Raw genomic sequence first — 22073 nt, forward strand, 5'->3', positions numbered from 1 at the left:
TGATTAGATCATGGTATAATCTGTCACATTATAGTATTGTATTTTAAATTTGGTTACTTTTCCATTCTTTTATTGTTTCAAATATAAAATAGATATATAAGAACAATTAAGTGCACTTATCTCTAACCTGATATAAAATAACTATTTCTAATGGAATCATCTTTTTTTCGCAAATATTTCTAATAAATAATTATAATTAAACAGTAGTGATAATTACTATAAAATGCCTTGATAGAATTAGTCTAGAATTTCTGGTATGTACAAACTCTTTAAAATATTAAAGGTTGACCAACTGAATTCTGTGTTCTTTTGCTATTTATTGAATTCTAGTACCACAATTAGTTAAAAAGCTTTGCACTTTTTTAGTTTGATGAGAATTGTAATTGGACTTACCACTAGAATTAAGTACCCCACCAACTAAATTTGGACAGTATTATTGAAATTATTATGGTGTTTTACCAAAAAGTTTATCAGAATATTGTACTGAGAAAACAAATAAAATGCTTGTCTCTTATTCTTTATATCTAGTTGATTCTGCCTGCATTCCTTATTTATTTATCTTCTATTCTTATCTTCTGTGAGTAATAGGACACTTCTGTACTTTTGCTTGCTCTTTCTTGTGTAAATCATGGCTCTGATTTGTTCTACTTGCTGCATAATTTTTTTTTGCTAAGTATTTTTATATGAATGTTAAATGATATTTATAGTCTTCTGTATCATATCCCATTTAAGCTGCAGTCCATTCCAGTCTTGCCTGGCTCTTAAGGTTATTGTTGTTATTTCATACTTTTGTAATTGAGTACTAAATGTTAATTTTACGGGAAAAGTGGCTTGGAATTTTTTTCTGCAATCTTTGTATGGCCATTAAAGTTGATTTGTGTGATTGAAGCATGAAAGAGCAAATTATAGCACTTATTCATTTAGCTGTGTTCAAATGCCTGTTGCTGCATGCTGTCAGACAACTTGTTAATAGCTTTTCCATTTGTTATAATTTAAGACTGAATATTATATATTCTTTTTCTCTTAGAGTCAAGAATTGAAGGTTGGCTTTCAATACCAAATAGAGGAAATATCAAACGATATGGCTGGAAGAAACAGGTACCATATGCCTCATTGTTTTCCAGTTGATATTTTGTTATATATTTACTTTTAAGTGTAGAACTTGTATTAACTGCCCTATTATTAGCATTGATTTTAGATTAATCTATATATACAAAAGCCTAAGCAACTGGAACGACCAGTCGACCAGTCGCTGTGACACACACTGACCACCAGGGGGCAGACGCGCAATGCAGAAGCTTCCCCCTGGTGGTCAGCGCATTCCCACAGGGGGCGTGCCCGCTCAGCCAGAAGCCGGGCTTATAGCTGGCAAGCGCAACTGTGGCAGTGGGAGCCTCTCCTGACTCTGCGGGCAGCGCTACCAGGCGGCAGCGGCAGGCGCAATGGGCTCGGATGAGCGTGAGCAGTGTGGCACCGACTTGGGTTCCTCCCTGTCTGCCTGCGGCTTGGCACACTGCTACATCCCTCAGGGGATGTCCAACTGCAAGTTTAGGCCCAGTGCCCGCAGGCCTGGCATTAAACCGGCAGTCGGACTTCCCCTGAGGGGTCCTGGATTGCGAGAGGGCGCAGGCCAGGCTGAGGGGACCACCCCCCTCCCGTGCACGAATCTGTGCACTGGGCCTCTAGTATAATATAATTTACTAGTAATGGCAGATATGCCTATTACTTTCAACCAAGTTAATGTTGATCTTATACCTCTTCCCTCTTTTTTCTCATTTCAGTATGTTGTGGTAAGCAGCAAAAAAATTTTATTTTATAACGATGAACAAGATAAGGAGCAATCCAATCCATCTATGGTATTAGACATAGAGTAAGTTGCTTTTGATTGAATTTTAAGTCAATTGAGTGTTAACTTATGATAATTATTTTAATTTTATTTTTTTAATAATTCTTTATTGAAAGTATTACATATATAATCAAGTATTTTTAGACTTACAATTTAGTTTATATTTTATTGAAACAATGTTACACTCTTTTTCTTATATTTAAATAATAACTTTACATTAAATTTTAAACAAAGATTGGGAAAATTTTGAAAGGGAAAATTTTGCATAACTGACTTACGTATTCTAAAGACAATATATATTTTTAAATGATCACCCAAGGATATATTTATTGATGTTAGAGAGAAAGGAAGGTGGGAGAAAGAGAAACATCAATGTGAGAAACATTGATTGATTGCTTCCCATACGCCTTGCCCAGGGATTGAACCCACACCTTTTGGTGTACGGGAAGATGCTCCAGCTAATTAAACCACCCAGACAGGGCACATTTTTCTAAAGTAAGATTTAATGTAAAGTTTTTATTTGAATGTTTATTGGTTCTAAGTTCAGAAAGCATCTCAAAATGTATATGATCATGTGGTCATTTTTTAAAAGGAAATATAAATGTATCTCTTATTTTCTAATAACAGATCAAAGAGGCCTGTAATATGCTTGGGTTTTTTTCCTTGTATTCATTCTAAAGTCATTTCCCAGCACTGCTTTCTGTATTATAACAGGTGCTATAGATTATATAAAGAAGATCTGTGAAATATGCCGTTGGTATTTTAATGGGGATTGCATTGAATCTATAGATTGCTTTGGGTAGTATGGACATTTAAATGATGTTGATTCTACCAATTCATGAACATGGTGTATTCTTCCATTTGTTTATGTCTTCCTCTGTCTCTGTTTTCAATGTCCTGTAGTTTTCTGAGTACAGGTCTTTTACCTCCTTAGTTAAGTTTATTCCTAGCTATCTTAATTTTTTTGTTGCAATGGTAAATGGGATTGTTTTTTTAGTTTCTCTTTCTGTAAGTTCATTATTGGTGTATAAAAAAGTCATAGATTTCTGGGTGTTAATTTTGTATCCTGCTACATTGCCAAATTCATTTATTAGTTCTAGTAGTTTTCTGATGGAGTCTTTAGGGTTTTCTATGTACAATATCATGTCATCTGTGAGTAATGACAGTTTTACTTTTTCTTTTCCAGTTTGGATGCCTTTTATTTCTTCTTGTCTAATTGCTATGGTTAGCACTTCCAATACTATGTCTAACAGGAGTGATGAGAGTGGGCATCCCTGTCTTGTTCCTGTTCTTAGGTGAAATAGTTTTAGTTTTTGCCCATTGAGTATAATGTTGGCTGTAGGTTTCTCATATAAAGCTTTTATTATGTTGAGGTATGATCCCTCTATTCCTACTTTACTGAGGGTTTTTATCAAGAAAGGGTGTTAGATTTTGTCAAATGCTTTTTCTGCGTCAATTGATATGATTATGTGATTTTTGTCTCTCATTTTGTTTATGTGATGTATCACATTTATTGATTTGCGGATATTGTACTATCCTTGCATCCCTGGAATAAATCCCATTTAGTAAAGGTGTATAATCTTTCTAATGTAATGCTGGATCCAATTTGCTAGAATTTTGTTGAGGATTTTAGCATCTATGTTCATCAGGGATATTGGCCTGTAATATCTTTCTTTGTAGTGTCTTTATCTGGTTTTGGAATTAGGGTAATGCTGGCTTCATAGATTAAGATAGTTCTGTATTTAAGTTTAAGACTAAAGGTAAAACATATGCAACAAAATGTAAATTTAAAGTGTAGTGGGTGTATTCAAGAAAAATATAAACTTATAATGAAGTATTGCCATTGGAATTAAACATTTGTGGAGCCATTTATACTTAGAATATAAAAGAACTGAGCAAATACCAGAGTACTGAAATTTCATTTCCTATTTTTTTAAAAAAGCATTAGTTATGAAAATTTAAATGACCACGTAAATGGAATAATACATAAACAATATAAGAGGCATCATCTTTCAACTAAGTTAAATACTTTTTAGATCAATGAGAGGTCATTTTTGTTTTACCTTTTTATTGAGGTATGATTTTCGTATATTAAAATGCGTGCATCTGTTCAGTGACTTTTATAACCACTCATGTAATCACCACTCAAGACAAGATAAAATAAAACACTTCCATCATCCTAGAAATCTCACCTTTGCCCCTTCTCAGAAGGAAAAAAATCTGGCCCTAGCCGGTGTCACTCAATCAGTTGAGCATAGACCCATGCACTAAAAGGTCACCTGTTCGATTCCCGGTCAGGGCACATGCCCAGATTGTGGACTCTATCCCTAATGGGTGGGGATGCAGGAGGCAGCAGATCAATGTTTCTCCCTCACATTGATGTATCTCTATATCTCTCTCTCTCCCTCTCTCTAAAATAAATAAAAACATGTTTTTAAAAATCTGAATTCTAGCCAGGCCGATGTGGCTCAGTGGTTGAGCATCGACCCATGAACCAATAGGTTTCTGGTTGGATTTCCAGTCAGGGCACATGCCCATTTGTGGGCTCAGTCTCCAGTAGGGGGTGTGCAGGAGGCAGCCAATCAATGATGTTTCTCTCTCATTGATGTTTCTATCCTTCTCCCTTCCTCTCTCTCTAAAAATTAATAAAAAACATTTAAAAATCTAAATTCTATCACTAAAATTAATTTTGCCTATTCTACAACAATATAAATGGAATTATACATTGTATACTCTTTTCTGTCTGGCTTTTTTCGCTCAGCATAGTGTTTTACTATGTGTAGCAATTTGTGTTTTTGTTTTTGTTGTTTTTTTGTGTGGGGGTTTTTCTATTGCTGAATAGTATTCTGTTGAAAGAATATAGCTCAATTTTTTCATCCATTGTTCTGTTGACAGACATTTGAGTTGCTTCCAGTTTGGGACTATTAGAAATTAGACTGCTATGAACATTCCTTTTAGGAACTTTAGAAGTAGAATTCTGTGTCATAGAGTAGACCTGTGTTTAATCTTTAAAAAAATCTACCAAATTGTTTTCAAAAACGTTTACCCTATATTATACTTACCAGTAATATGGGTTTCAGTTGCTCCACATCCTCACCAACATTTGGTGTTGTCAGTTTTTGATTTTTTTCTGTTCTAATTAATATGAAATGCTATTTCATTGTTTTAATTTGTATTTTTCTCGTGACTGATTATGCCAAGAATCTTTTTATGTGTTTATTGGCCATTTGTATATATTTTCTTAAGTGTTTCCAAGTCTTTTGCCCATTTTTTAATTATGTGCTTATTTTTTTAATATTGTTTTGTAGAAGTTCTGTATATATTATGGATACAAATTCAGTGACAGAAATATGTAGTGTAAATATTTCCCTGTGCGTAGCTTGCCTGTTCATTTCCTTTACAGTATCTTTAAACAGAGACCATATAGCAAGTTTTTGTTTTTTTTTTAAATATATTTTATTGATTTTTTACAGAGGAAAAGAGAGGGCTAGAGAGTTAGAAACATCAATGAGAGAGAAACATCGATCAGCTGCCTCTTGCACACCCCCTATTGGGGATGTGCCCACAACCAAGGTACATGCCCTTGACTGGAATCGAACCTAGGACTCTTGAGTCCGCAGGCTGACGCTCTATCCACTGAGCCAAACCGGTTTCGGCAATATAGCAAGTTTTTAAAAACAATTGTTGTGTTTTTAATCTGTCCAAGAAATTTTTGCCTGCCCAAAGATTGTTGAAGGTGTTGTTTCCTTCTAGGAAATTTATTGTTGTAGGTTTTACAATTAAGTTATGATTAATCTAAAATTTAAGAGGTTCTGGTTGAAGTTAGTTTTTCCCCCATGAATATCTGGTTGTTGTTTTTTTCCATATGAATATCTGGTTGTTTTTTTCTATATTAGTATCTGGTTGTTCTAACATTATTTATTTTTATATATTGATCTTGAATTCTCTAATCTTGTTATTCACTTATTTTTATAGGTTTTTTTTATTCCACAGGGATTTTCTATATATATAATCATGTCATCTCCAAATAATAATAGTTTTACTTTTTTCTTTTCAATCTGCATGCCCTTATCACATGTATAGATTCTTATGACCATCACCACAGTCAATATACAGAACAGTTCCATCACAGGGATTCCTCATGTTACCCTTTTATAGCCTCGAGAAGCTCCTTTTCTCCATCCCTCCCTAATTCCTGGCAATCACTAATATGTTCTCCATCTCTTAATTTTATCATTGCAAAGATGTTATATAAATGGAATAAAATACTATATAAACTTCAGGATTGTTTTCTTTCACTCAGTGTAATTCCTCTGAGATCCATCCAGGTTGTAGTTTTTTTCTTTCAGTTGTTGAAGAGAGTAGTTTAGTATTCCATGGTTTGGATGTACCACCATTTGTTTAACAATTCATTTGGGTTGTTTCAGTTTTTGGCTATTGTAGATAAAGCTCCTGTGAACATTCCTGTATAGATTTTCACATAGATATAAATTTTTCTTTGGAGTAAAGACCCAGGAGTGCAATTGCCACCCTCTTTTTCAGAGTGGCTCTGCAATTTTACATTTCTACTACAATTGCATGAGTGATCTAGTTTCTCTGCATGCTCATCAGCATTTGATTTGTTAGTATTTTTATTTTTCAAATTCTTACAGGTGTATAGTGATACTGTGATTTTAAGTTATATTTTTCTAATGACTAATTTCTCTTCAAGAAATGTTTGTTTATACCTTTTACTGAGTTTTTATGATGGCTTTTATCATATTTGTTTCCATTTTAGTAAATTGTTTCATGTTCGACCTGTAACCCAAGGAGATGTGTACAGAGCTGAAACTGAAGAAATTCCTAAAATATTTCAGGTAAAAATATGAAATTATAATTTCAGAAGATCTTTTACCTAAGTACTAAATACATTTTTTGAGGTAAATATATATTCACCAATGTTTTTATACATTTGAAATTTGTATGTACAGATACAAATCTTTTTTATCTTCTTTCTTTTACCATTCCTAAATAGATACTTTATGCAAATGAAGGTGAATGTAGAAAAGATGTAGAGATGGAACCAGTACAACAAGCTGAAAAAACTAATTTTCAGAATCACAAAGGCCATGAGTTCATTCCTACACTCTACCACTTTCCCGCCAACTGTGAGGCCTGTGCCAAACCTCTCTGGCATGTTTTTAAGCCACCCCCTGCCCTAGAATGTCGAAGATGCCATGTTAAGTGCCACAGAGATCACTTAGATAAGAAAGAGGACCTAATTTCTCCATGTAAAGGTAAGGCATGAAAAATTTTACAATTTAAAACAAATTAGAGCCCTAGCTGGTTTGGCTCAGTGGCTAGAGCATAGGCCTATGGACAGAAAGGTCCCAGGTTTGATTCCAGTCAGGGGCACATGCCAGGATTGTGGGCTCAATCCCCAGTAGTACAGGAGGCAGCCGATCAATGATTCTCATCATTGATGTTTCTACCTCTCTCTCCCTCTTCCTTCCTCCTTGAAATCAACAAAAATATATTTGAAAAAAAACCACACACGCACAAAACAAATTAGAGAATTACATCCCAATAACTTTTTCAAGTGTAGCATTTTCTATACCAAGTTGAAAAAAGTATACTGGACCAGCATACTGTATCATAGACAAAATATCTATTTTACCAGAGGTAGCTAGAGGGAAAGAATACAGAATATAGGTATTTTAAGATAAGAAACTTGTGTTCTAAATACACATTTATTTGTTTCACTAATGCATTTATTGTATTTCTGATTTTACTTACTTTTTCTTACTAGTTTATAACTAGTGTTTTCTTTTTAAATTTCAGCCTTAATTATATTAAGGGGAAAGGGATACTGTCCAAGCTTAATTAAGCATACATAGTAAATCTTTTCAGATTTTAAGAACTTAGAAAATTATGCATTTAATAGGGCTTTTTTAGATTTTATATGACTTTAATTGTACTTTTTTTTTTCTTAACATAGTAAGTTATGATGTAACATCAGCAAGAGATATGCTGTTGTTAGCATGTTCTCAGGATGAACAAAAGAAATGGGTAACTCATTTAGTGAAAAAGATACCTAAGAATCCACCATCTGGTTTTGTTCGTGCATCCCCTCGAACACTTTCTACAAGATCCACTGCAAATCAGTCTTTCCGGAAAGTGGTCAAAAATACATCTGGAAAAACTAGGTAAGGATTGAAATGCTTACCTTTTTAACAGTGTGAAAGTGATGAGTATCGTATGTAGCTAGGTATTTATATATGACTAGAAATGACTTTACAAATTAGTTTAACTGATTCCTGTTAAATAATACTTTATATATCATATTTATTTACTTCCATGTCAAATTTTGTCATTGGTTGGTATACATGGCACATATTTAGCCCATAATGGTTTTTGTTTTGTTTTAATAATTTTTTATTGTTGAAAGTATTACATATGTCCCCTTTATTTCCCATTGACCCCCTCCAGCCTGCCCCCGGCCTCCCCCCTTTCACCCCCCAGGCCCTCACTGCCCTATTATCTGTGGCCATTGGCCATGCATATATGCATACAAGTTCTTGGTTGATTACTTCCCACCCATAGCCCATAATGTTTTAAAAATCTTGTGGTTTATCCCTTTTTTAATATAAACAGATTTATATAAAACTTTGCTCATTTTTTATTTTTAACTATATTGACATAGTGGTTTTTTTAAAAATCAAAAGTATTTGGTATTATCAGTGACTGTGATGTTACAAATAAACTTCTCAGTAAGTTCTCTTTTTGACATGACTAAATGAGATTCAAAGGAATTAGATAACTTGAACAAGACCACACAGCTAACTAGTTGCATAGTCAGGATTGGAACCCATTTTCATCTAATTCTAAAGCCTATGCTTTTTCCCCTGTACCAAATACCAACTTTTGCTGGAGTGTAGTCCCTATATTAAGAGGGGCATTTGACTCTAAAAGTGAGACCTATCACAGATTTGCCTCTCTGTAGAATCCTATATCAATCCCCTCCTGTATAGGCTAAAAGCTAGATCTAAAATTATTTAAAATTGCTTTTTATTGCTTTGTAAAATGTGTGTGTATATGTATAGGTATAGGTATATGTATATGTATATGTATATGTATATGTATACACACACACTAGTGTATGCACACATATATGCATATATATACATACTAGTATATGCATATATGTGTGCGAAATATATATGTTTGAAATAGAGTAGAAGCAAAAAGGAGATAATATTAAGTGTATTTTTCCATTTTCTTGTTTTTCAAGTTTTGTGTGTTAGTTATTAGATATAAAAATAATGTAATTTACCTTTCCCTACAACTGAGTACATTTTTTAAATTATAATTTTTCTTTTTTCCCCACCAACAGTTAACCGTGTGACCTAGCACCTTGTGGAATCGTGTGGAATGCTACCTGATAAACCAGGCTTCTTTAACCATGCAGAACAGACAGGCTGTTCCTTTGACACAATATCACAGGCTTCAGGGTTAAGATTGCTGTTATTCTGTCCATGCTTTGGCACAAAAGCACACCAAGGGTTTTTTTGTTTGTTTGTTTTTTTGTTTTTTTTTTTTTATTGCGGGTTTGCCTACAGGTAGATTAGATTAATTATTACTATGTAATGCAAGTACAATTGGTGAAAAGCTTAGCTAGATATATATATTTTAAAAAGGTGCTGCCTTTTTGAATTTCTAAGAAAACGCCTGTCAATCATGATAGAACACAGTTTCCTCAGATGAGTAAGAGGAAGGGACTTTCACTTTTAAGTGGAATGGCCATCACTATCAAGATCAGCTCATGGAAGGAGTAAAGAAAATATCTCAAAATGAGACAACTGCAATTTTTTTTAATGACTTCAGTTTTTGTGCTCTTGCAAGACTATACAAAACTCTTTTAAGAAAGCAGTGACTTCACTTGACTTCAGTGCCCTCACTGTAGAATTTAAAAGCCTTATTGTTGATTGCCGTGGTGGACTTAATGGAGAATAAGTATCTTACATTATGCTTTACAAAATACTGTATGTGTTTCAGCAAATTTGTAGATTGGTGAATGGGAGAAGGCAAAAAATATTACACTTAATCTATGCATTTTTGCCAAGCCATATTGAGTTATTTTACTACTAGAGACTTTAGGAACTAACTGTAAAAAAGAACCAAGTTTAAAAACATTTTGTGGGGTACATCATTTCTGTAATTGTATAATGTATTTCTTTGTGGTTTTAAGTGATAAAGACATTAAGTTAACAAACATATAAGAAATGTATGCACTGTTTGAAATGTAAATTATTCTTAGAACACTTCAATGAGCGTTGCATTGAGCTTTTAGTGCCTTAATTTGAGAGAATTATTTTACTGCCATGTCTAAATATAGAAGTTTCAAAAAACATATTTTCAAAAAATTATGTCAGTGAGTTTTTCATTGATATTTGGTTTAATTTTAAATATTTAGAGGTTTGTTGGACTTTCATAAATTAAGTACAATCTTTGCATCAGACTACCTGCTAAAATAATGAATGACTTTATAAAACTGCAAAACATGTAGAAGGTTGCACCAATATAAAAGAAAATTATGGCAATACATCTGTGATGTTTTCCAGTTAACATAGGAATTACCAGATAAATACTGATAAACTCTTGTGCAATAGCAAGAGTAGATTTGTATGGGCAGTATGATTTATTGTTTATTTTTTTAACCAAATACCTCCTCAGTAATTTATAATGGCTTTGCAGTAATGTGTATCAAATAAGCACTGGAAAACTGATTCGTCTCTAGGATGATATGCATGTTTCAAGTGGTATTGAAAGCCGCACTGATGGATATGTAATAATAAACATATCTGTTATTAATATGCTAATGACTCTGTGCTCATTTAATGAGAAATAAAAGTAATTTATGGATGGATACCTTTAATAATGACTGTATGGTGTTTTCTCCTGGCTGAAATGAATAGAAAGCATGCTATAAATTAGTTTCTGACTATGTACAAATGTTTGTTCAATTCCACAATTAGATTAAAGTGAGTTTTTAAAAGATAGAACCTGTTTGGGTTCTAGAAGAATGGCTACAGTTGAAATAAAAAGTTGACTAATGTCTTTGTGGGGGTGGAGAACCTTATTTCTGCCAAGGGTATCATTCGCAGGCCATACAAAATTACCAACTGAAAAATCAGCCTGCTGTATTTGGTCAAACATTTAATTAACTCACCCTAATGCCTTGGCAGAGCGAGACCAAATGATTTGGCGGGCCTTTTACGGCTCTCGGGCCAGACATTCCCCATCCCTGGTCTATTGGGAAACCATTTTACCTGGATCTCTTACATTTCTCATATCTTACAGTCAGAGACAGACTCTGGCAGCCTTTTTTCCAGAATCTTTACCAAGGAGTTCTGCATAGTGAACAACCATGGAAGATATTGTGTCTCCTCAAGAGGAAAGCAGGTATGTCTACCATCCAGTATATTAAAGATAATGTTCCCTCCAGATATGCAAAAGTTGTGCAGATTTGCTTGAATTCTTATTTTTTATTTTTTATTTTTTTTTAAATATATTTTATTGATTTTTTACAGAGAGGAAGGGAGAGAGATAGAGAGCCAGAAACATCGATGAGAGAGAAACATCGACCAGCTGCCTCCTGCACACCCCCTACCGGGGATGTGCCCGCAACCAATGTACATGCCCTTGACCGGAATCGAACCCGGGACCCTTGAGTCCGCAGGCCGACGCTCTATCCACTGAGCCAAACCGGTTTTGGCTGCTTGAATTCTTTACAAAAGATTCAGGTACCCTAAACTTGGGGTTCCTCGGCTGTGATGTAAACCCACGGTGTGTTCAGGCACCCACCTGAGCCACTTTGCATTGCTCCCATGGGACTTGGGGGGCAAGGGGAACTGACAAGAACATGAAGCTCATGCTGCTTGTACTGTTAGTGTAAAGTTGTTTGGCTGTGATCCAGGAGTCTCACGTCTTTTGCCAGGATCCATGAAATGTTGGCAGGCTAACTTCGGTTTGTAAGTACAGTAAAATCTCATAGACTCTTCATTGTTCTTGACAATGTCCTTACCATCATCTTAGAACCATTCACCTAATGTAATAATGTAAAATGTATTTTTTATTAATATTTAGAGAGAGAGAGAAACATCAATTGTTGCTCCACATTTGTTACACATTCATTGGTTGCTTCTTATATGTGCTCCAACCTGGGATCAAACCCACAGCATTGGCGTATTGGGACGATGGTCTCACCAATTGAGCTGCCCGGCCAGTTTGTGTCCTATTTAGAAATCTGCCTGTTCTGCAGAGTCATGAAGATGATTCTGTGTTAGTTTCTGGGAGTGTTATTGTTTAAACTTGCACATTTAGATCTACAATCCATATGGAATTCATTTGTGTGTATGTGTGATGTAGAGGTTAAAGATTTTGTTTTGGTTTTTTATTTTCTCCATGTGGATATCCAATTGATCCTGCAGTATCTATCAAAACGACAATTCATCCTGAATCATAAATCAGGTGACTAATCTATTTCTCTATTCTTGCCAATATTACACTGTTTTAATTACTGTAGCTTTATAAGATTTTACTAGAGGCCCAGTGCATGAAATTCCTCAGCCCAGCCTGCACCCTCTCCAATCTGGGACCCCTCAAGGGATGTCTGACTGCCCGTTTAGGCCCGATCCTACCGGGATCGGGCCTAAACGGGCAGTCAGACATCCCTCTCACAATCCAGGACTGCTGGCTCCCAACCGCTCACCTGCCTGCCAACCTGATCACCCCCTAACCACTCCCCTACCAGCCTGATCGATGCCTAACTACTCCCCTGCCAGCCTGATTGCCCCTAACTGCCCTCCCCTGCTGGCCTGGTTGCCCCTAACTGTCCTCCCCGGCAGGCTTGGTCGCCCCCAACTGCCCTCCCTTGCCAGCCTGGTCACCCCTAACTACCCTCCCCTGCCGGCCTGGTCCCTCCCAACTGCCCTTCCTTGCAGGCCTTGTCCCTCCCAACTGCCCTCCCCTGCAGGCCTGGTCGCTCCCAATTGCCATCCCTTGCAGGCTTGGTCCCCCCCAACTGCCCTCCCCTGCAGGCCTGGTCCCCCCCAACTGCCCTCCCCTGCCGGCCCAGTCACCCCTAACTGCCCTTCCCTGCCGGCCTGGTCACCCCAGACTGCCCTCCCCTGTAGGCCTGGTCCCCACCAACTGCCCTCCCCTGCAGGGCTGGTCCCCCCCCAACGGCCCTCCTCTGCAGGCCTGGGTCCCTCCCCCCCACCGCCCCCCGCACCTGTCCTCCCTACAGGCCTGGTCGCCCCCAACTGCCCTCCCTTTCAGGCCTGGTCCCAGCCATATTGTGGTGGCCATCTTGTGTCCACATGGGGGTGGCCATCTTGTGTGTTGGAGTGATGGTCAATTTGCATATTACCTCTTTATTATATAGGATATCTGTAGTGTAAGTTCTCCAACTTCATAGTTCTTCCAGATTGACTTGACTGTTCTTGCCTTTTACATTCCTATATAAGTTTTCAAAACATCTTAATTTCTACCAAAGAAAGAAAAAGACTTCTAGGCTTATATTGGGGATTGCATTCAATCTGTAGATCAATCGGGGGGGGGGGGGGGGGAATTGACATCTTTACAGTTTTGTTTTCCAGTCTATGAGTATGGTAAGTTACTGCATAGAAATAAAACTGACATATTTGCAAATGTCATAATTGTGTATGTAGAAGTCTAAAAGAAATCACAAAGTGCTAGAATTAAGTGAATTTTCAAAGGCCTCTGGATACAAAATAATATACAGAATTACGTTGTTTTCCTGTTTACTGGCAACAATTGGAAAGGGAAACATTTTAATGATACCATTTACAATGAAATAAACAAAATTCACTGAAAGATGTGTACAATATCCACTAAGAAAATTATGAAACACTAGAGGCCCGGTGCACGAAATTCGTGCACGGAGGGGGGTTGTCCCTCGGCCCAGCCTGTACCCTCTCCAATATGGGACCTCTTGAGGGATGTCCAACTGCCCGTTTAGGCCCGATCCCACCGGGATCGGGCCTAAACGGGCAGTCGGACATTCCTCTCACAATCCAGGACTGCTGGCTCCCAACTGCTTGCCTGCCTGCCTTCCTGATTGCCCCTAACCGCTTCTGCCTGCCAGCCTGATCACCCCCTAAACCACTCTGCTGCCAGCCTGTTTGCCCCTAACTTCCCTCCTCTGCCGGCCTGGTCACCCCTAACTGCCCTCTCCTGCAGGGTTGATCACCTCCAACTGCCCTCCCTTGCAGGCTTGGTCCCTCTCAACTGCCCTCCCTTGCAGGCCAGGTGCCTCCCAACTGCCCTCTCCTGCTGGCCATCTTGTGGTGGCCATCTTGTGTCCACATGGGGGCAGGATCTTTGACCACATGGGGCCAGCTATATTGTGTGTTGCAGTGATGATCAATCTGCATATTACTCTTTTATTAGATAGGATAGAGGCCTGGTACAGGGGTGGGGGCCAGCTGGTTTGCCCTGAAGGGCGTCCCAGATCAGGTGGGGGTTCCCTTGGGGTGTGGGGCAGCCTGAGCAAGGGGCCTGTGGTGGTTTGCAGGCCGGCCACGCCCCCTGGCAACCCAAGTGGAGGCCCTGGTATCTGGAATTTATTTTCCTTCTACAATTGAAACTTTGTAGCCTGGAGCGGAGCGAAGCCTGGGGCTCCCACTGAGGCCGGCCGGCAGCCATTTGTGTTGGGGTTATAATTGAAACTTTGTTGCCTTAAGTGGGTGGGCCTGGCCAGGGTGTGCGAAAAGTTTTGCTTCCCCTGTTGCCGGCGGCAACCCTGGCCTGCTCTCTCAAGCTCCATTCTGCCGCCATTTGTTTGAATTTGTTTACCTTCTATAATTGAAACTTTGTAGCTTGAATGGAGGCTTAGGCCTGGCTAGGGCAGGCGGAAAGCTTGGCTTTCTCTGTTACCTAGGAAACCTTGCTCTCTGTGGCTGTAGCCATCTTGGTTTGGGTTAATTTGCATACTCGCTCTGATTGGATGATGGGCCTGGCTTGTGGGCGTGGCTTGTGGGTGTGTCGGGGGTATGGTCAATTTGCATATTTGCCTATTGTTAGAGAAGATTCAGAAAAATTAAAGACCTACATACATGTAAATAATTTTTTTAGGTAGAGCATTTTCACATAAAATTACTAAAATAAATGGCTATATTCTAAGAACCTAATGAGATTTTAGCCTTTTTAAAAAATAATCCCTATGTATTTTTTATTGATTCGGAGAGGGCGAGAGATAGAAACATCAATGAGAGAGAATCATTGATTGGCTGCCTCTTGTACACCCCCCACTGGGGATCGAGCCCACAACCAGGGCATGTGCCCTTGACTGGAATAGAACCCAGGATCCTTTGCCCCAGGCCGACGCTCTACCCACTGAGCCAAATCGGCCAGGGCAGAACCTTTCTTTTTAATTTACACTTGGAAATGTTAATCACATTGTTTTATATCTATGATTTTTACTAAACAAATCACTTTCTAGTTGAATAATATGTGTGCATAAAGCTGTACTCAGTGCTTTATGTATGTTTATTCCAACCTTTTATTCTTTTTAAAAATTTTATATATTGATTTGGGGGGGAGGGGAGAGAGAAACATCAGTTTGTTGCTCCATTTATTTATGCATTCATTGGTTGCTTCTTGTATGTGCCCCGATCAGGGATCGAACCTGAAACCTTGGCATAGCAGGATAACCCTCTAACCAACTGAGCTACCCATCCAGGGCTCCCACTCTTTTCTGCTTTTAACATTTTTTTTTATAACAAGCTCTATGCTCATTGTCAGAAGTTGAAGAATTGCAAAAGTACAAATGGTAATTGAAGGCTGCCCTAAACCCCACCTCACCCTACCAATTCCTTAATAATCAATATTAACAGTTCAGTGTGTTTGCTAATGAATTATTTCCAAAGTATATATAACTTGGATTTTTGTGAGGATAGGGGAAAATGAATACTAATTCTACTTCACACATACAAAGCCTGTTTTTCAAGTGGTAATGAATTGTTATATCAGAACTAAAATATGACATTTTTCTCAAGCTATTGTTTCCCATAAAGTACTTTGAGATACTAGAGATATGGGGTGAGGGGGAGATGAAAATGTTTAGAAATAGACCATACGACTCAAAATTCTTGAATAGAGTAATAGTTGTTTAATCCTATACATATAGTTCCTTGTAGGTTTTCTTTTTTTTTTCACCCCACCCAAGGATATGTTTAGTGATTTTAGAGAGAGAGGAACATCAATGGGTGCCTTCCATGCACACCCAGGGACTAAAACCGAAACCTAGGTATGTACCCTGACTGGGAGTTGAGCCCCAAACCTTTTGGTATATGGGACAATGATCCAACTAATTGAGCTACCAGCCAGGGCCCTTGTAGGTTTTCAAAAGTTACTATATAGGCTGATTTGGCCATTAAATTGAATACAGTAGTTTATTTGCATCTCTATCGGGGTGGAAACTAGCATTTATTTAGACTAATTAAGATAAGTCTACAACTTACAGCAAAAATGTATTTTTAGGCCCTGGCCAGTGTTGCTAAATGGTTAGCGCATGGGTCCTGAGCACCAGAGAGCCATGAGTTAAATTCCTGGTCAAGGGTATGTACCTGGGTTGCAGGTTTGATCCCCAGCCTCGATTGGAGTGCCTATGGAAGACAACCAATTGATGTCTCTCACATAAATGTTTCTCCCTTACTCTTTCCCTCTCTCTCTCTTCCTCTTTCTCCTTCCCTCCTCCTCTGTCTAAAAATCAGTGGAAAAATATCCTAGGTGAGGATTAACAACAGCAACAACAAAAATAATATTAGCCTAGCTCAGTAAAAGGAAATATTCTGGATCTTCTCCTTTGGCTAAATGGATGCTTCTTAGATCTGCTCCTCATTACATCTTGTCAAGATATCATTGATTCTTTGTGATGTAAGCCCTGTTATACTTGTAACACATTTGCTAACTCAGACCCAATACTTATTCAAAACATCTCAGTTAACAAGAAGGACCGTCTGAAATTAGGGATAAATGAGGTCAAGTATATAACTACCAAAAGAAAACCTCAAAAATTATTTCTTTACTGCATTATTACCATGAGATACCTCAAGATCGAAACTATTAAGAATGTTTCAAAGATAACACGACTTCATTGAGCTTTATAAAAGTACTAGTGACCCAGTGCACAAAATTTGTGCACAGTGGGGGGAGGTGTGTCCCTCTACCTGGCCTGCACCCTCTCCAATCTGGGACCCCTCGGTCGATCCGGGACTGCTGGCTCCTAACGACTCACCTGCCTGTCTGCCTGATTGCCCTTAACCACTCTGCCTGCCGGCCTGCTCACCCCCGTCTTCCCCCTCCTGCTGGCCTGCTCGCCCTCAACTGCCTCCCCCCTTTGCCGGCCTGCTTGCCCCCAACTGCCCTCCCCTGCTGGCCTGATTGCCTCAAACTGCCCTCCCCTGCTGGCCTGATCACCCCTAACGCCTCTGTCTCATCCCTACCACCATGGCTTTGTCCGGAAGGATGTCCGGAAGGTCTCCTGGTCTAAATAGCATATTACCCTTTATTAGTATAGATTTTATTTAATTCTCACTAATAACTGTATGAAATAGGTATTACCATCTCTGGTTTATAGATGAGACACTTTAAAATGTTTTATCCTCTGTTCTAGATCACACAGCTATAAATCTCAATTTTCCATCTGGGATATGAAAGTCAACCCAGCTTTGAAGGAAAATAGTCATAAATCTTGATTCTTTCCTTACTAGACTTTTGTAAGTTTCACATATTATAACCTATTATTTAGGTGGGGAAAACTTGGATTTCATTGCCACGGTATGGAAAAATGCCTATTGGGTTTCTAAGCTTTATAGTAGTAGGCCAATATATAAACATAAAGGAAAATTCATCAAATGCAAAGTAACACAAATACAGTAATGGGTGTCATTTATTTTTACTGGCTTGAAAGCCTCTCATTAATTGAATACACTTCATGAAGGAACTATTAAGTAAATTATGAGCCTTATGCACCCTAAAGATTATTTCTCCTTTATCATACATCATTTAACAGGAACTTTATTTGCTAACATTTATCTCTAGACATTGTTCAGTTGGATACATATTGTACATTTTCATTATTTCATAATGAAGCTAATATTTGCTTTTTTACATGCCTACTTCAGAACATGGCACATAAAATTGCCCACAATCAGTAATTCATCCTTTATAATGCCCTTTGAAATACTTATCTCTATTTTTATTGGCCTCGAGTGTATTAATTACATGTGTTCAGTACATTCTTTTAGAATCTAGAGTGTAATTACAATTAGATTTTACACCTAATTACAAACACAATTTATTATAATTGCTTCAAGTGTTACCTTCTGTCTAGAGGGTATTTTTAAACAGTTTTTCCAATTTCAGATGGAATTTATATAACCACTTATTTTTTATGTCTCAGGATTTCACAGCTTCCACCCAAACATCAGCCTGACTTTTAGAAATCATAATTTCTTATTTCAACTATAACTTCTTTCACATAAAATCACTTCAGGCTTGATGTAACTTCCTGTTGTTGAATTTTTATATATGCAGCTCCTTTATGATTTTGGCACTATTTCAGCATATTTTTCTACTGTTAAGTAATACAGTTGACAATCAGTTTTAGGAAAACTTGGAGGGAAAAAATCATTGCATGACTTTTTGCATTAATACAATGCTAGCTCAGCCTTAGTCATTATTACATTACCATTACCTCCACTCTGTTATATATGTAGAACGAATCAAGCCTTTATGAATGTGATTTAGAATCTTCAGGGTCTGTATAACCACCTTACTACAGTTTTGCTTAGTCACCATACAGCATTAGTCAGGAGAGCTGGATTATGCAGTAGTATCAAAAAATCCCCTAAATCTCAGTAGCTTATGGAAACAAAGGTTTTTCTCCCTCAGCTGCAGCTTTGTTCCATGTGCTATTCACTCTAGGAACCCAGCTGATGGAGCAGCCTCTGTTTGTATTACCACTGATCATTATGGCAAAGGAAAACAGAACATGATGACTCAGGAGCTAACGCTCAAGGCTTCTGCCTAGACCCGTGGTCGGCAAACTGTGACTCGCGAGCCACATGCGGCTCTTTGGCCCCTTGAGTGTGGCTCTTCCACAAAATACCACAGCCTGGGGGAGTCTATTTTGAAGAAGTGGCATTAGAAGAAGTTTAAGTTTAAAAAATTTGGCTCTCAAAAGAAATTTCAATCGTACTGTTGATATTTGGCTCTGTTGACTAATGAGTTTGCCGACCACTGGCCTAGACATGACCCACATCACTTACATTCACATCTCATGGCCAGAGCAAGTCATAAGGCCAAGACTGCCATCAAGGAAGCAAGAATACATAATATTCTGATAAAGGCAAGGATTATTGGGGAACAATGATATATCATACCACAATTATTTTGTTTTTCTTTGGCCAACAAATCAAAGCTTTTATACATGATCACCTCAAATAAATACCCAGGTTTTACTGAAAGTGGTTTGACTTACCTTCTCTATTTCCTTCTATTTCGTATAATTTTCCCCCGGTCATGGCACATGCCCAGGTTGCGGGCTCAATCTCCAGTGGGGGTGTGTGCAGGAGGCAACCAATCAATGATTCTCATCACTGATGTTTCTATCTCTCCCTCTCCCTTTCTCTCTGATATCAAAAATATTTTTTAAAAGAATTTGTTTACATAATTAAAGGTAATACAGGATCAAGAGCTGAGGTTGAAAGTGATTCAAGAATGTCTCACTCATTCCATAGTAATGGTACTGTAAGACTTGCCTAATATCAATATCTTTGAATGCAACATGTTTTTGACCAATTTTACATGAGTTTGTATAGTATTAGTGATGCTTTGGAGTCATTCTAGTCTCTCTTGATGGCAAGGCCAAAGACATTACAGGGGTTATTTATGGTTTTGTCACCCAATATCTATTTTCCATTTTTGTTTCAGCATCCTAATTTTGGGGGATAGGAGTGGGAGGAACTTCCCTTCTGCTATTGTGTTCTGTTTTGACTGTCAATCAAGGTGATTCCTCTGATTGTGTCATGATTTTTGTTATACCAGTAGTGATGATTAATTTTATGTGTCAGCTTAACTGAGCCATAGGATGCCTAGACATCTGGCCAAACATTATTCTGTGAGGATGTTTCTACATGAGATCAACATTGAATCTGTAGACTGAGAAATGTGGGTTGCCCTCTCGAATGTGCATGGTCCTCATGCAATCAGTTGAAGACCTAGATTGAACAAAAAGGCTAAGTAAGAAGGAATTTCTCCTGCCTGGCTGCATGAGCTGGGACATTAGTCATTCCTGGCCTTCAGACTCAAACTGAAATATCAGCTCTTCTAGATCACAAGCCTGCTAACTTTCAAAGGAAAATTATGCCATCAGCTCTCCTGAGTCGCCAACTTGGTGGCTGTGGATCTTGGGAATTCTCAGCCTCCATAATTGCATGAGGTAATCCTACCTAATAAAAGAGTAATATGCAAATTGATCCTAACTCCACTACACCCACAAGCCACACCCACCAGCCAATCAGGAGCAGTTATGCAAATAAAGCAAACCAAGATGGCTACAGCCACAAGAGAGCAAGGTTTCCCAGGCAACAGAGGATGCTAAGCTTTCTGCCAGCCCTTGCAGGCCTAAGCCTCCACTCAAGCTACAAAATTTCAATTATAGAAGGTTAACAAATCCAAACAGAAATGGCGGCAGCCACGGAACTGGAGAGAGCAGGCCAGGATTGCCCACGGCAATGGAGGAAGCCAAGCTTTCCACCTGCCCTGGCTGGCCTAGGCCTCCACTCCAGGCTACAAAATTTCAATTATAGAAGGTGAATTAACCCCAACAGAAATGGCTGCCGGCCACGGAGTGAGCAGGAGGCTTGGCTCCGCTCCAGGCTACAAAGTTTCAATTGTAGAAGGAAAATAAATTCCAGATACCAGGGCCTCTGCTTGAGTCACCAGGGGGCGTGGCTGGCCTGCAAACCACCACAGGCCCCTTGCTCAGGCCGCCCCATGCCCCAAGGGAACCCCCATCCTGATCCGGGACACCCTTCAGGGCAAACCAGCTGGCCCCCACCCCTGTACCAGGCCTCTATACTATCTAACAAAAGAGTAATATGCAGATTGACCATCACTCCAACACACAATATGGCTGCCCCCATGTGGTCAAAGATCCTGCCCCCATGTGGACACAAGATGGCCACCACAAGATGGCCAGCAGGGGAGGGCAGTTGGGAGGCACCAGGCTTGCAAGGGAGGGCAGTTGAGAGGGACCAGGCCTGCAAGGGAGGGCAGTTGGAGGCGATTAACCCTGCAGGGGAGGGCAGTTAGGGGTGACCAGGCCGGCAGAGGAGGGAAGTTGGGGGCAAACAGGCTGGCAGGGGAGCAGTTAGGCATCAATCAGGCTGGCAGCGGAGTGGTTAGGGGGTGATCAGGCTGGCAGGCAGAAGCAGTTAGGGGCAATCAGGAAGGCAGGAAGGTGAGTAGTTGGGAGCCAGCAGTCCTGGATTGTGAGAGGGATGTCCGAGATTGGAGAGGGTACAGGCTGGGCTGTGGGACAACCCCTCCCCCCCCGCCCCGTGCACAAATTTCGTGCACCGGGCCTTTAGTTTCTTTTATAATATATATGGGGAGTAGGAAAAAAACAACACAATTTTAATGATGTCCAAAAAATGGCAAACCAACAACTCTATAATACAGGACATTTTATAGTATGAAACAAGTTACCTGGCTTTTCTAAAGATCAATGGCATGAAAATAAAGGAAGGGAAGGAGAAGGTAAAGCTGCTTTATTTTAAAAGACTTGGGTGTCATAATAACCCATTGTAATATATGAATCTCATCTGGATCCTGAATCTAGAAAACAAAACAAAACAGGCAAAAAAACAGGTGTGATAATGACATTGTGGTTATATGATAAAATAATCCATATATATATATATATATATATATATATATATATATATATGTTTATTGATTTCAGAGAGGAAGGGAGAGGGAGAGAGAGAAACATCAATGATGAGAGAGAATCATTGATCGGCCGCCTCCTGCACGCCCCCCACTGGGGATCGAGTTGCCCCCTACTGGGGATTGAGTTGCAACCTAGGCATGTGCCCTTGACAGGAATCGAAGCAGGGACCCTTCAGTCCGCAGGCTGACACTCTATCCACTGAGC

The 22073-nt window shown here is 38.8% G+C and overlaps 1 protein-coding gene across 1 annotated transcript in view; it reads left to right on the forward strand.

Moving 5' to 3' along the window:
* ROCK1 (Rho associated coiled-coil containing protein kinase 1) overlaps positions 1-10704 on the forward strand; it is a 135618-nt gene extending 124914 nt beyond the window's left edge. Inside the window, exons 28-33 of the mRNA XM_008160185.3 lie at positions 1028-1098; positions 1782-1870; positions 6624-6702; positions 6861-7122; positions 7824-8031; positions 9219-10704. Of these exons, the coding sequence (XP_008158407.3) occupies positions 1028-1098; positions 1782-1870; positions 6624-6702; positions 6861-7122; positions 7824-8031; positions 9219-9222 (713 nt within the window). The 3' untranslated portion in view covers positions 9223-10704. The remainder of the gene's footprint in view (positions 1-1027; positions 1099-1781; positions 1871-6623; positions 6703-6860; positions 7123-7823; positions 8032-9218) is intronic.
* The last annotated feature ends 11369 nt before the right edge of the window (positions 10705-22073 follow it).

This window comes from Eptesicus fuscus, chromosome 12 (assembly GCF_027574615.1).
Source record: "Eptesicus fuscus isolate TK198812 chromosome 12, DD_ASM_mEF_20220401, whole genome shotgun sequence".
Taxonomy (NCBI): Eukaryota; Metazoa; Chordata; class Mammalia; order Chiroptera; family Vespertilionidae; genus Eptesicus; species Eptesicus fuscus.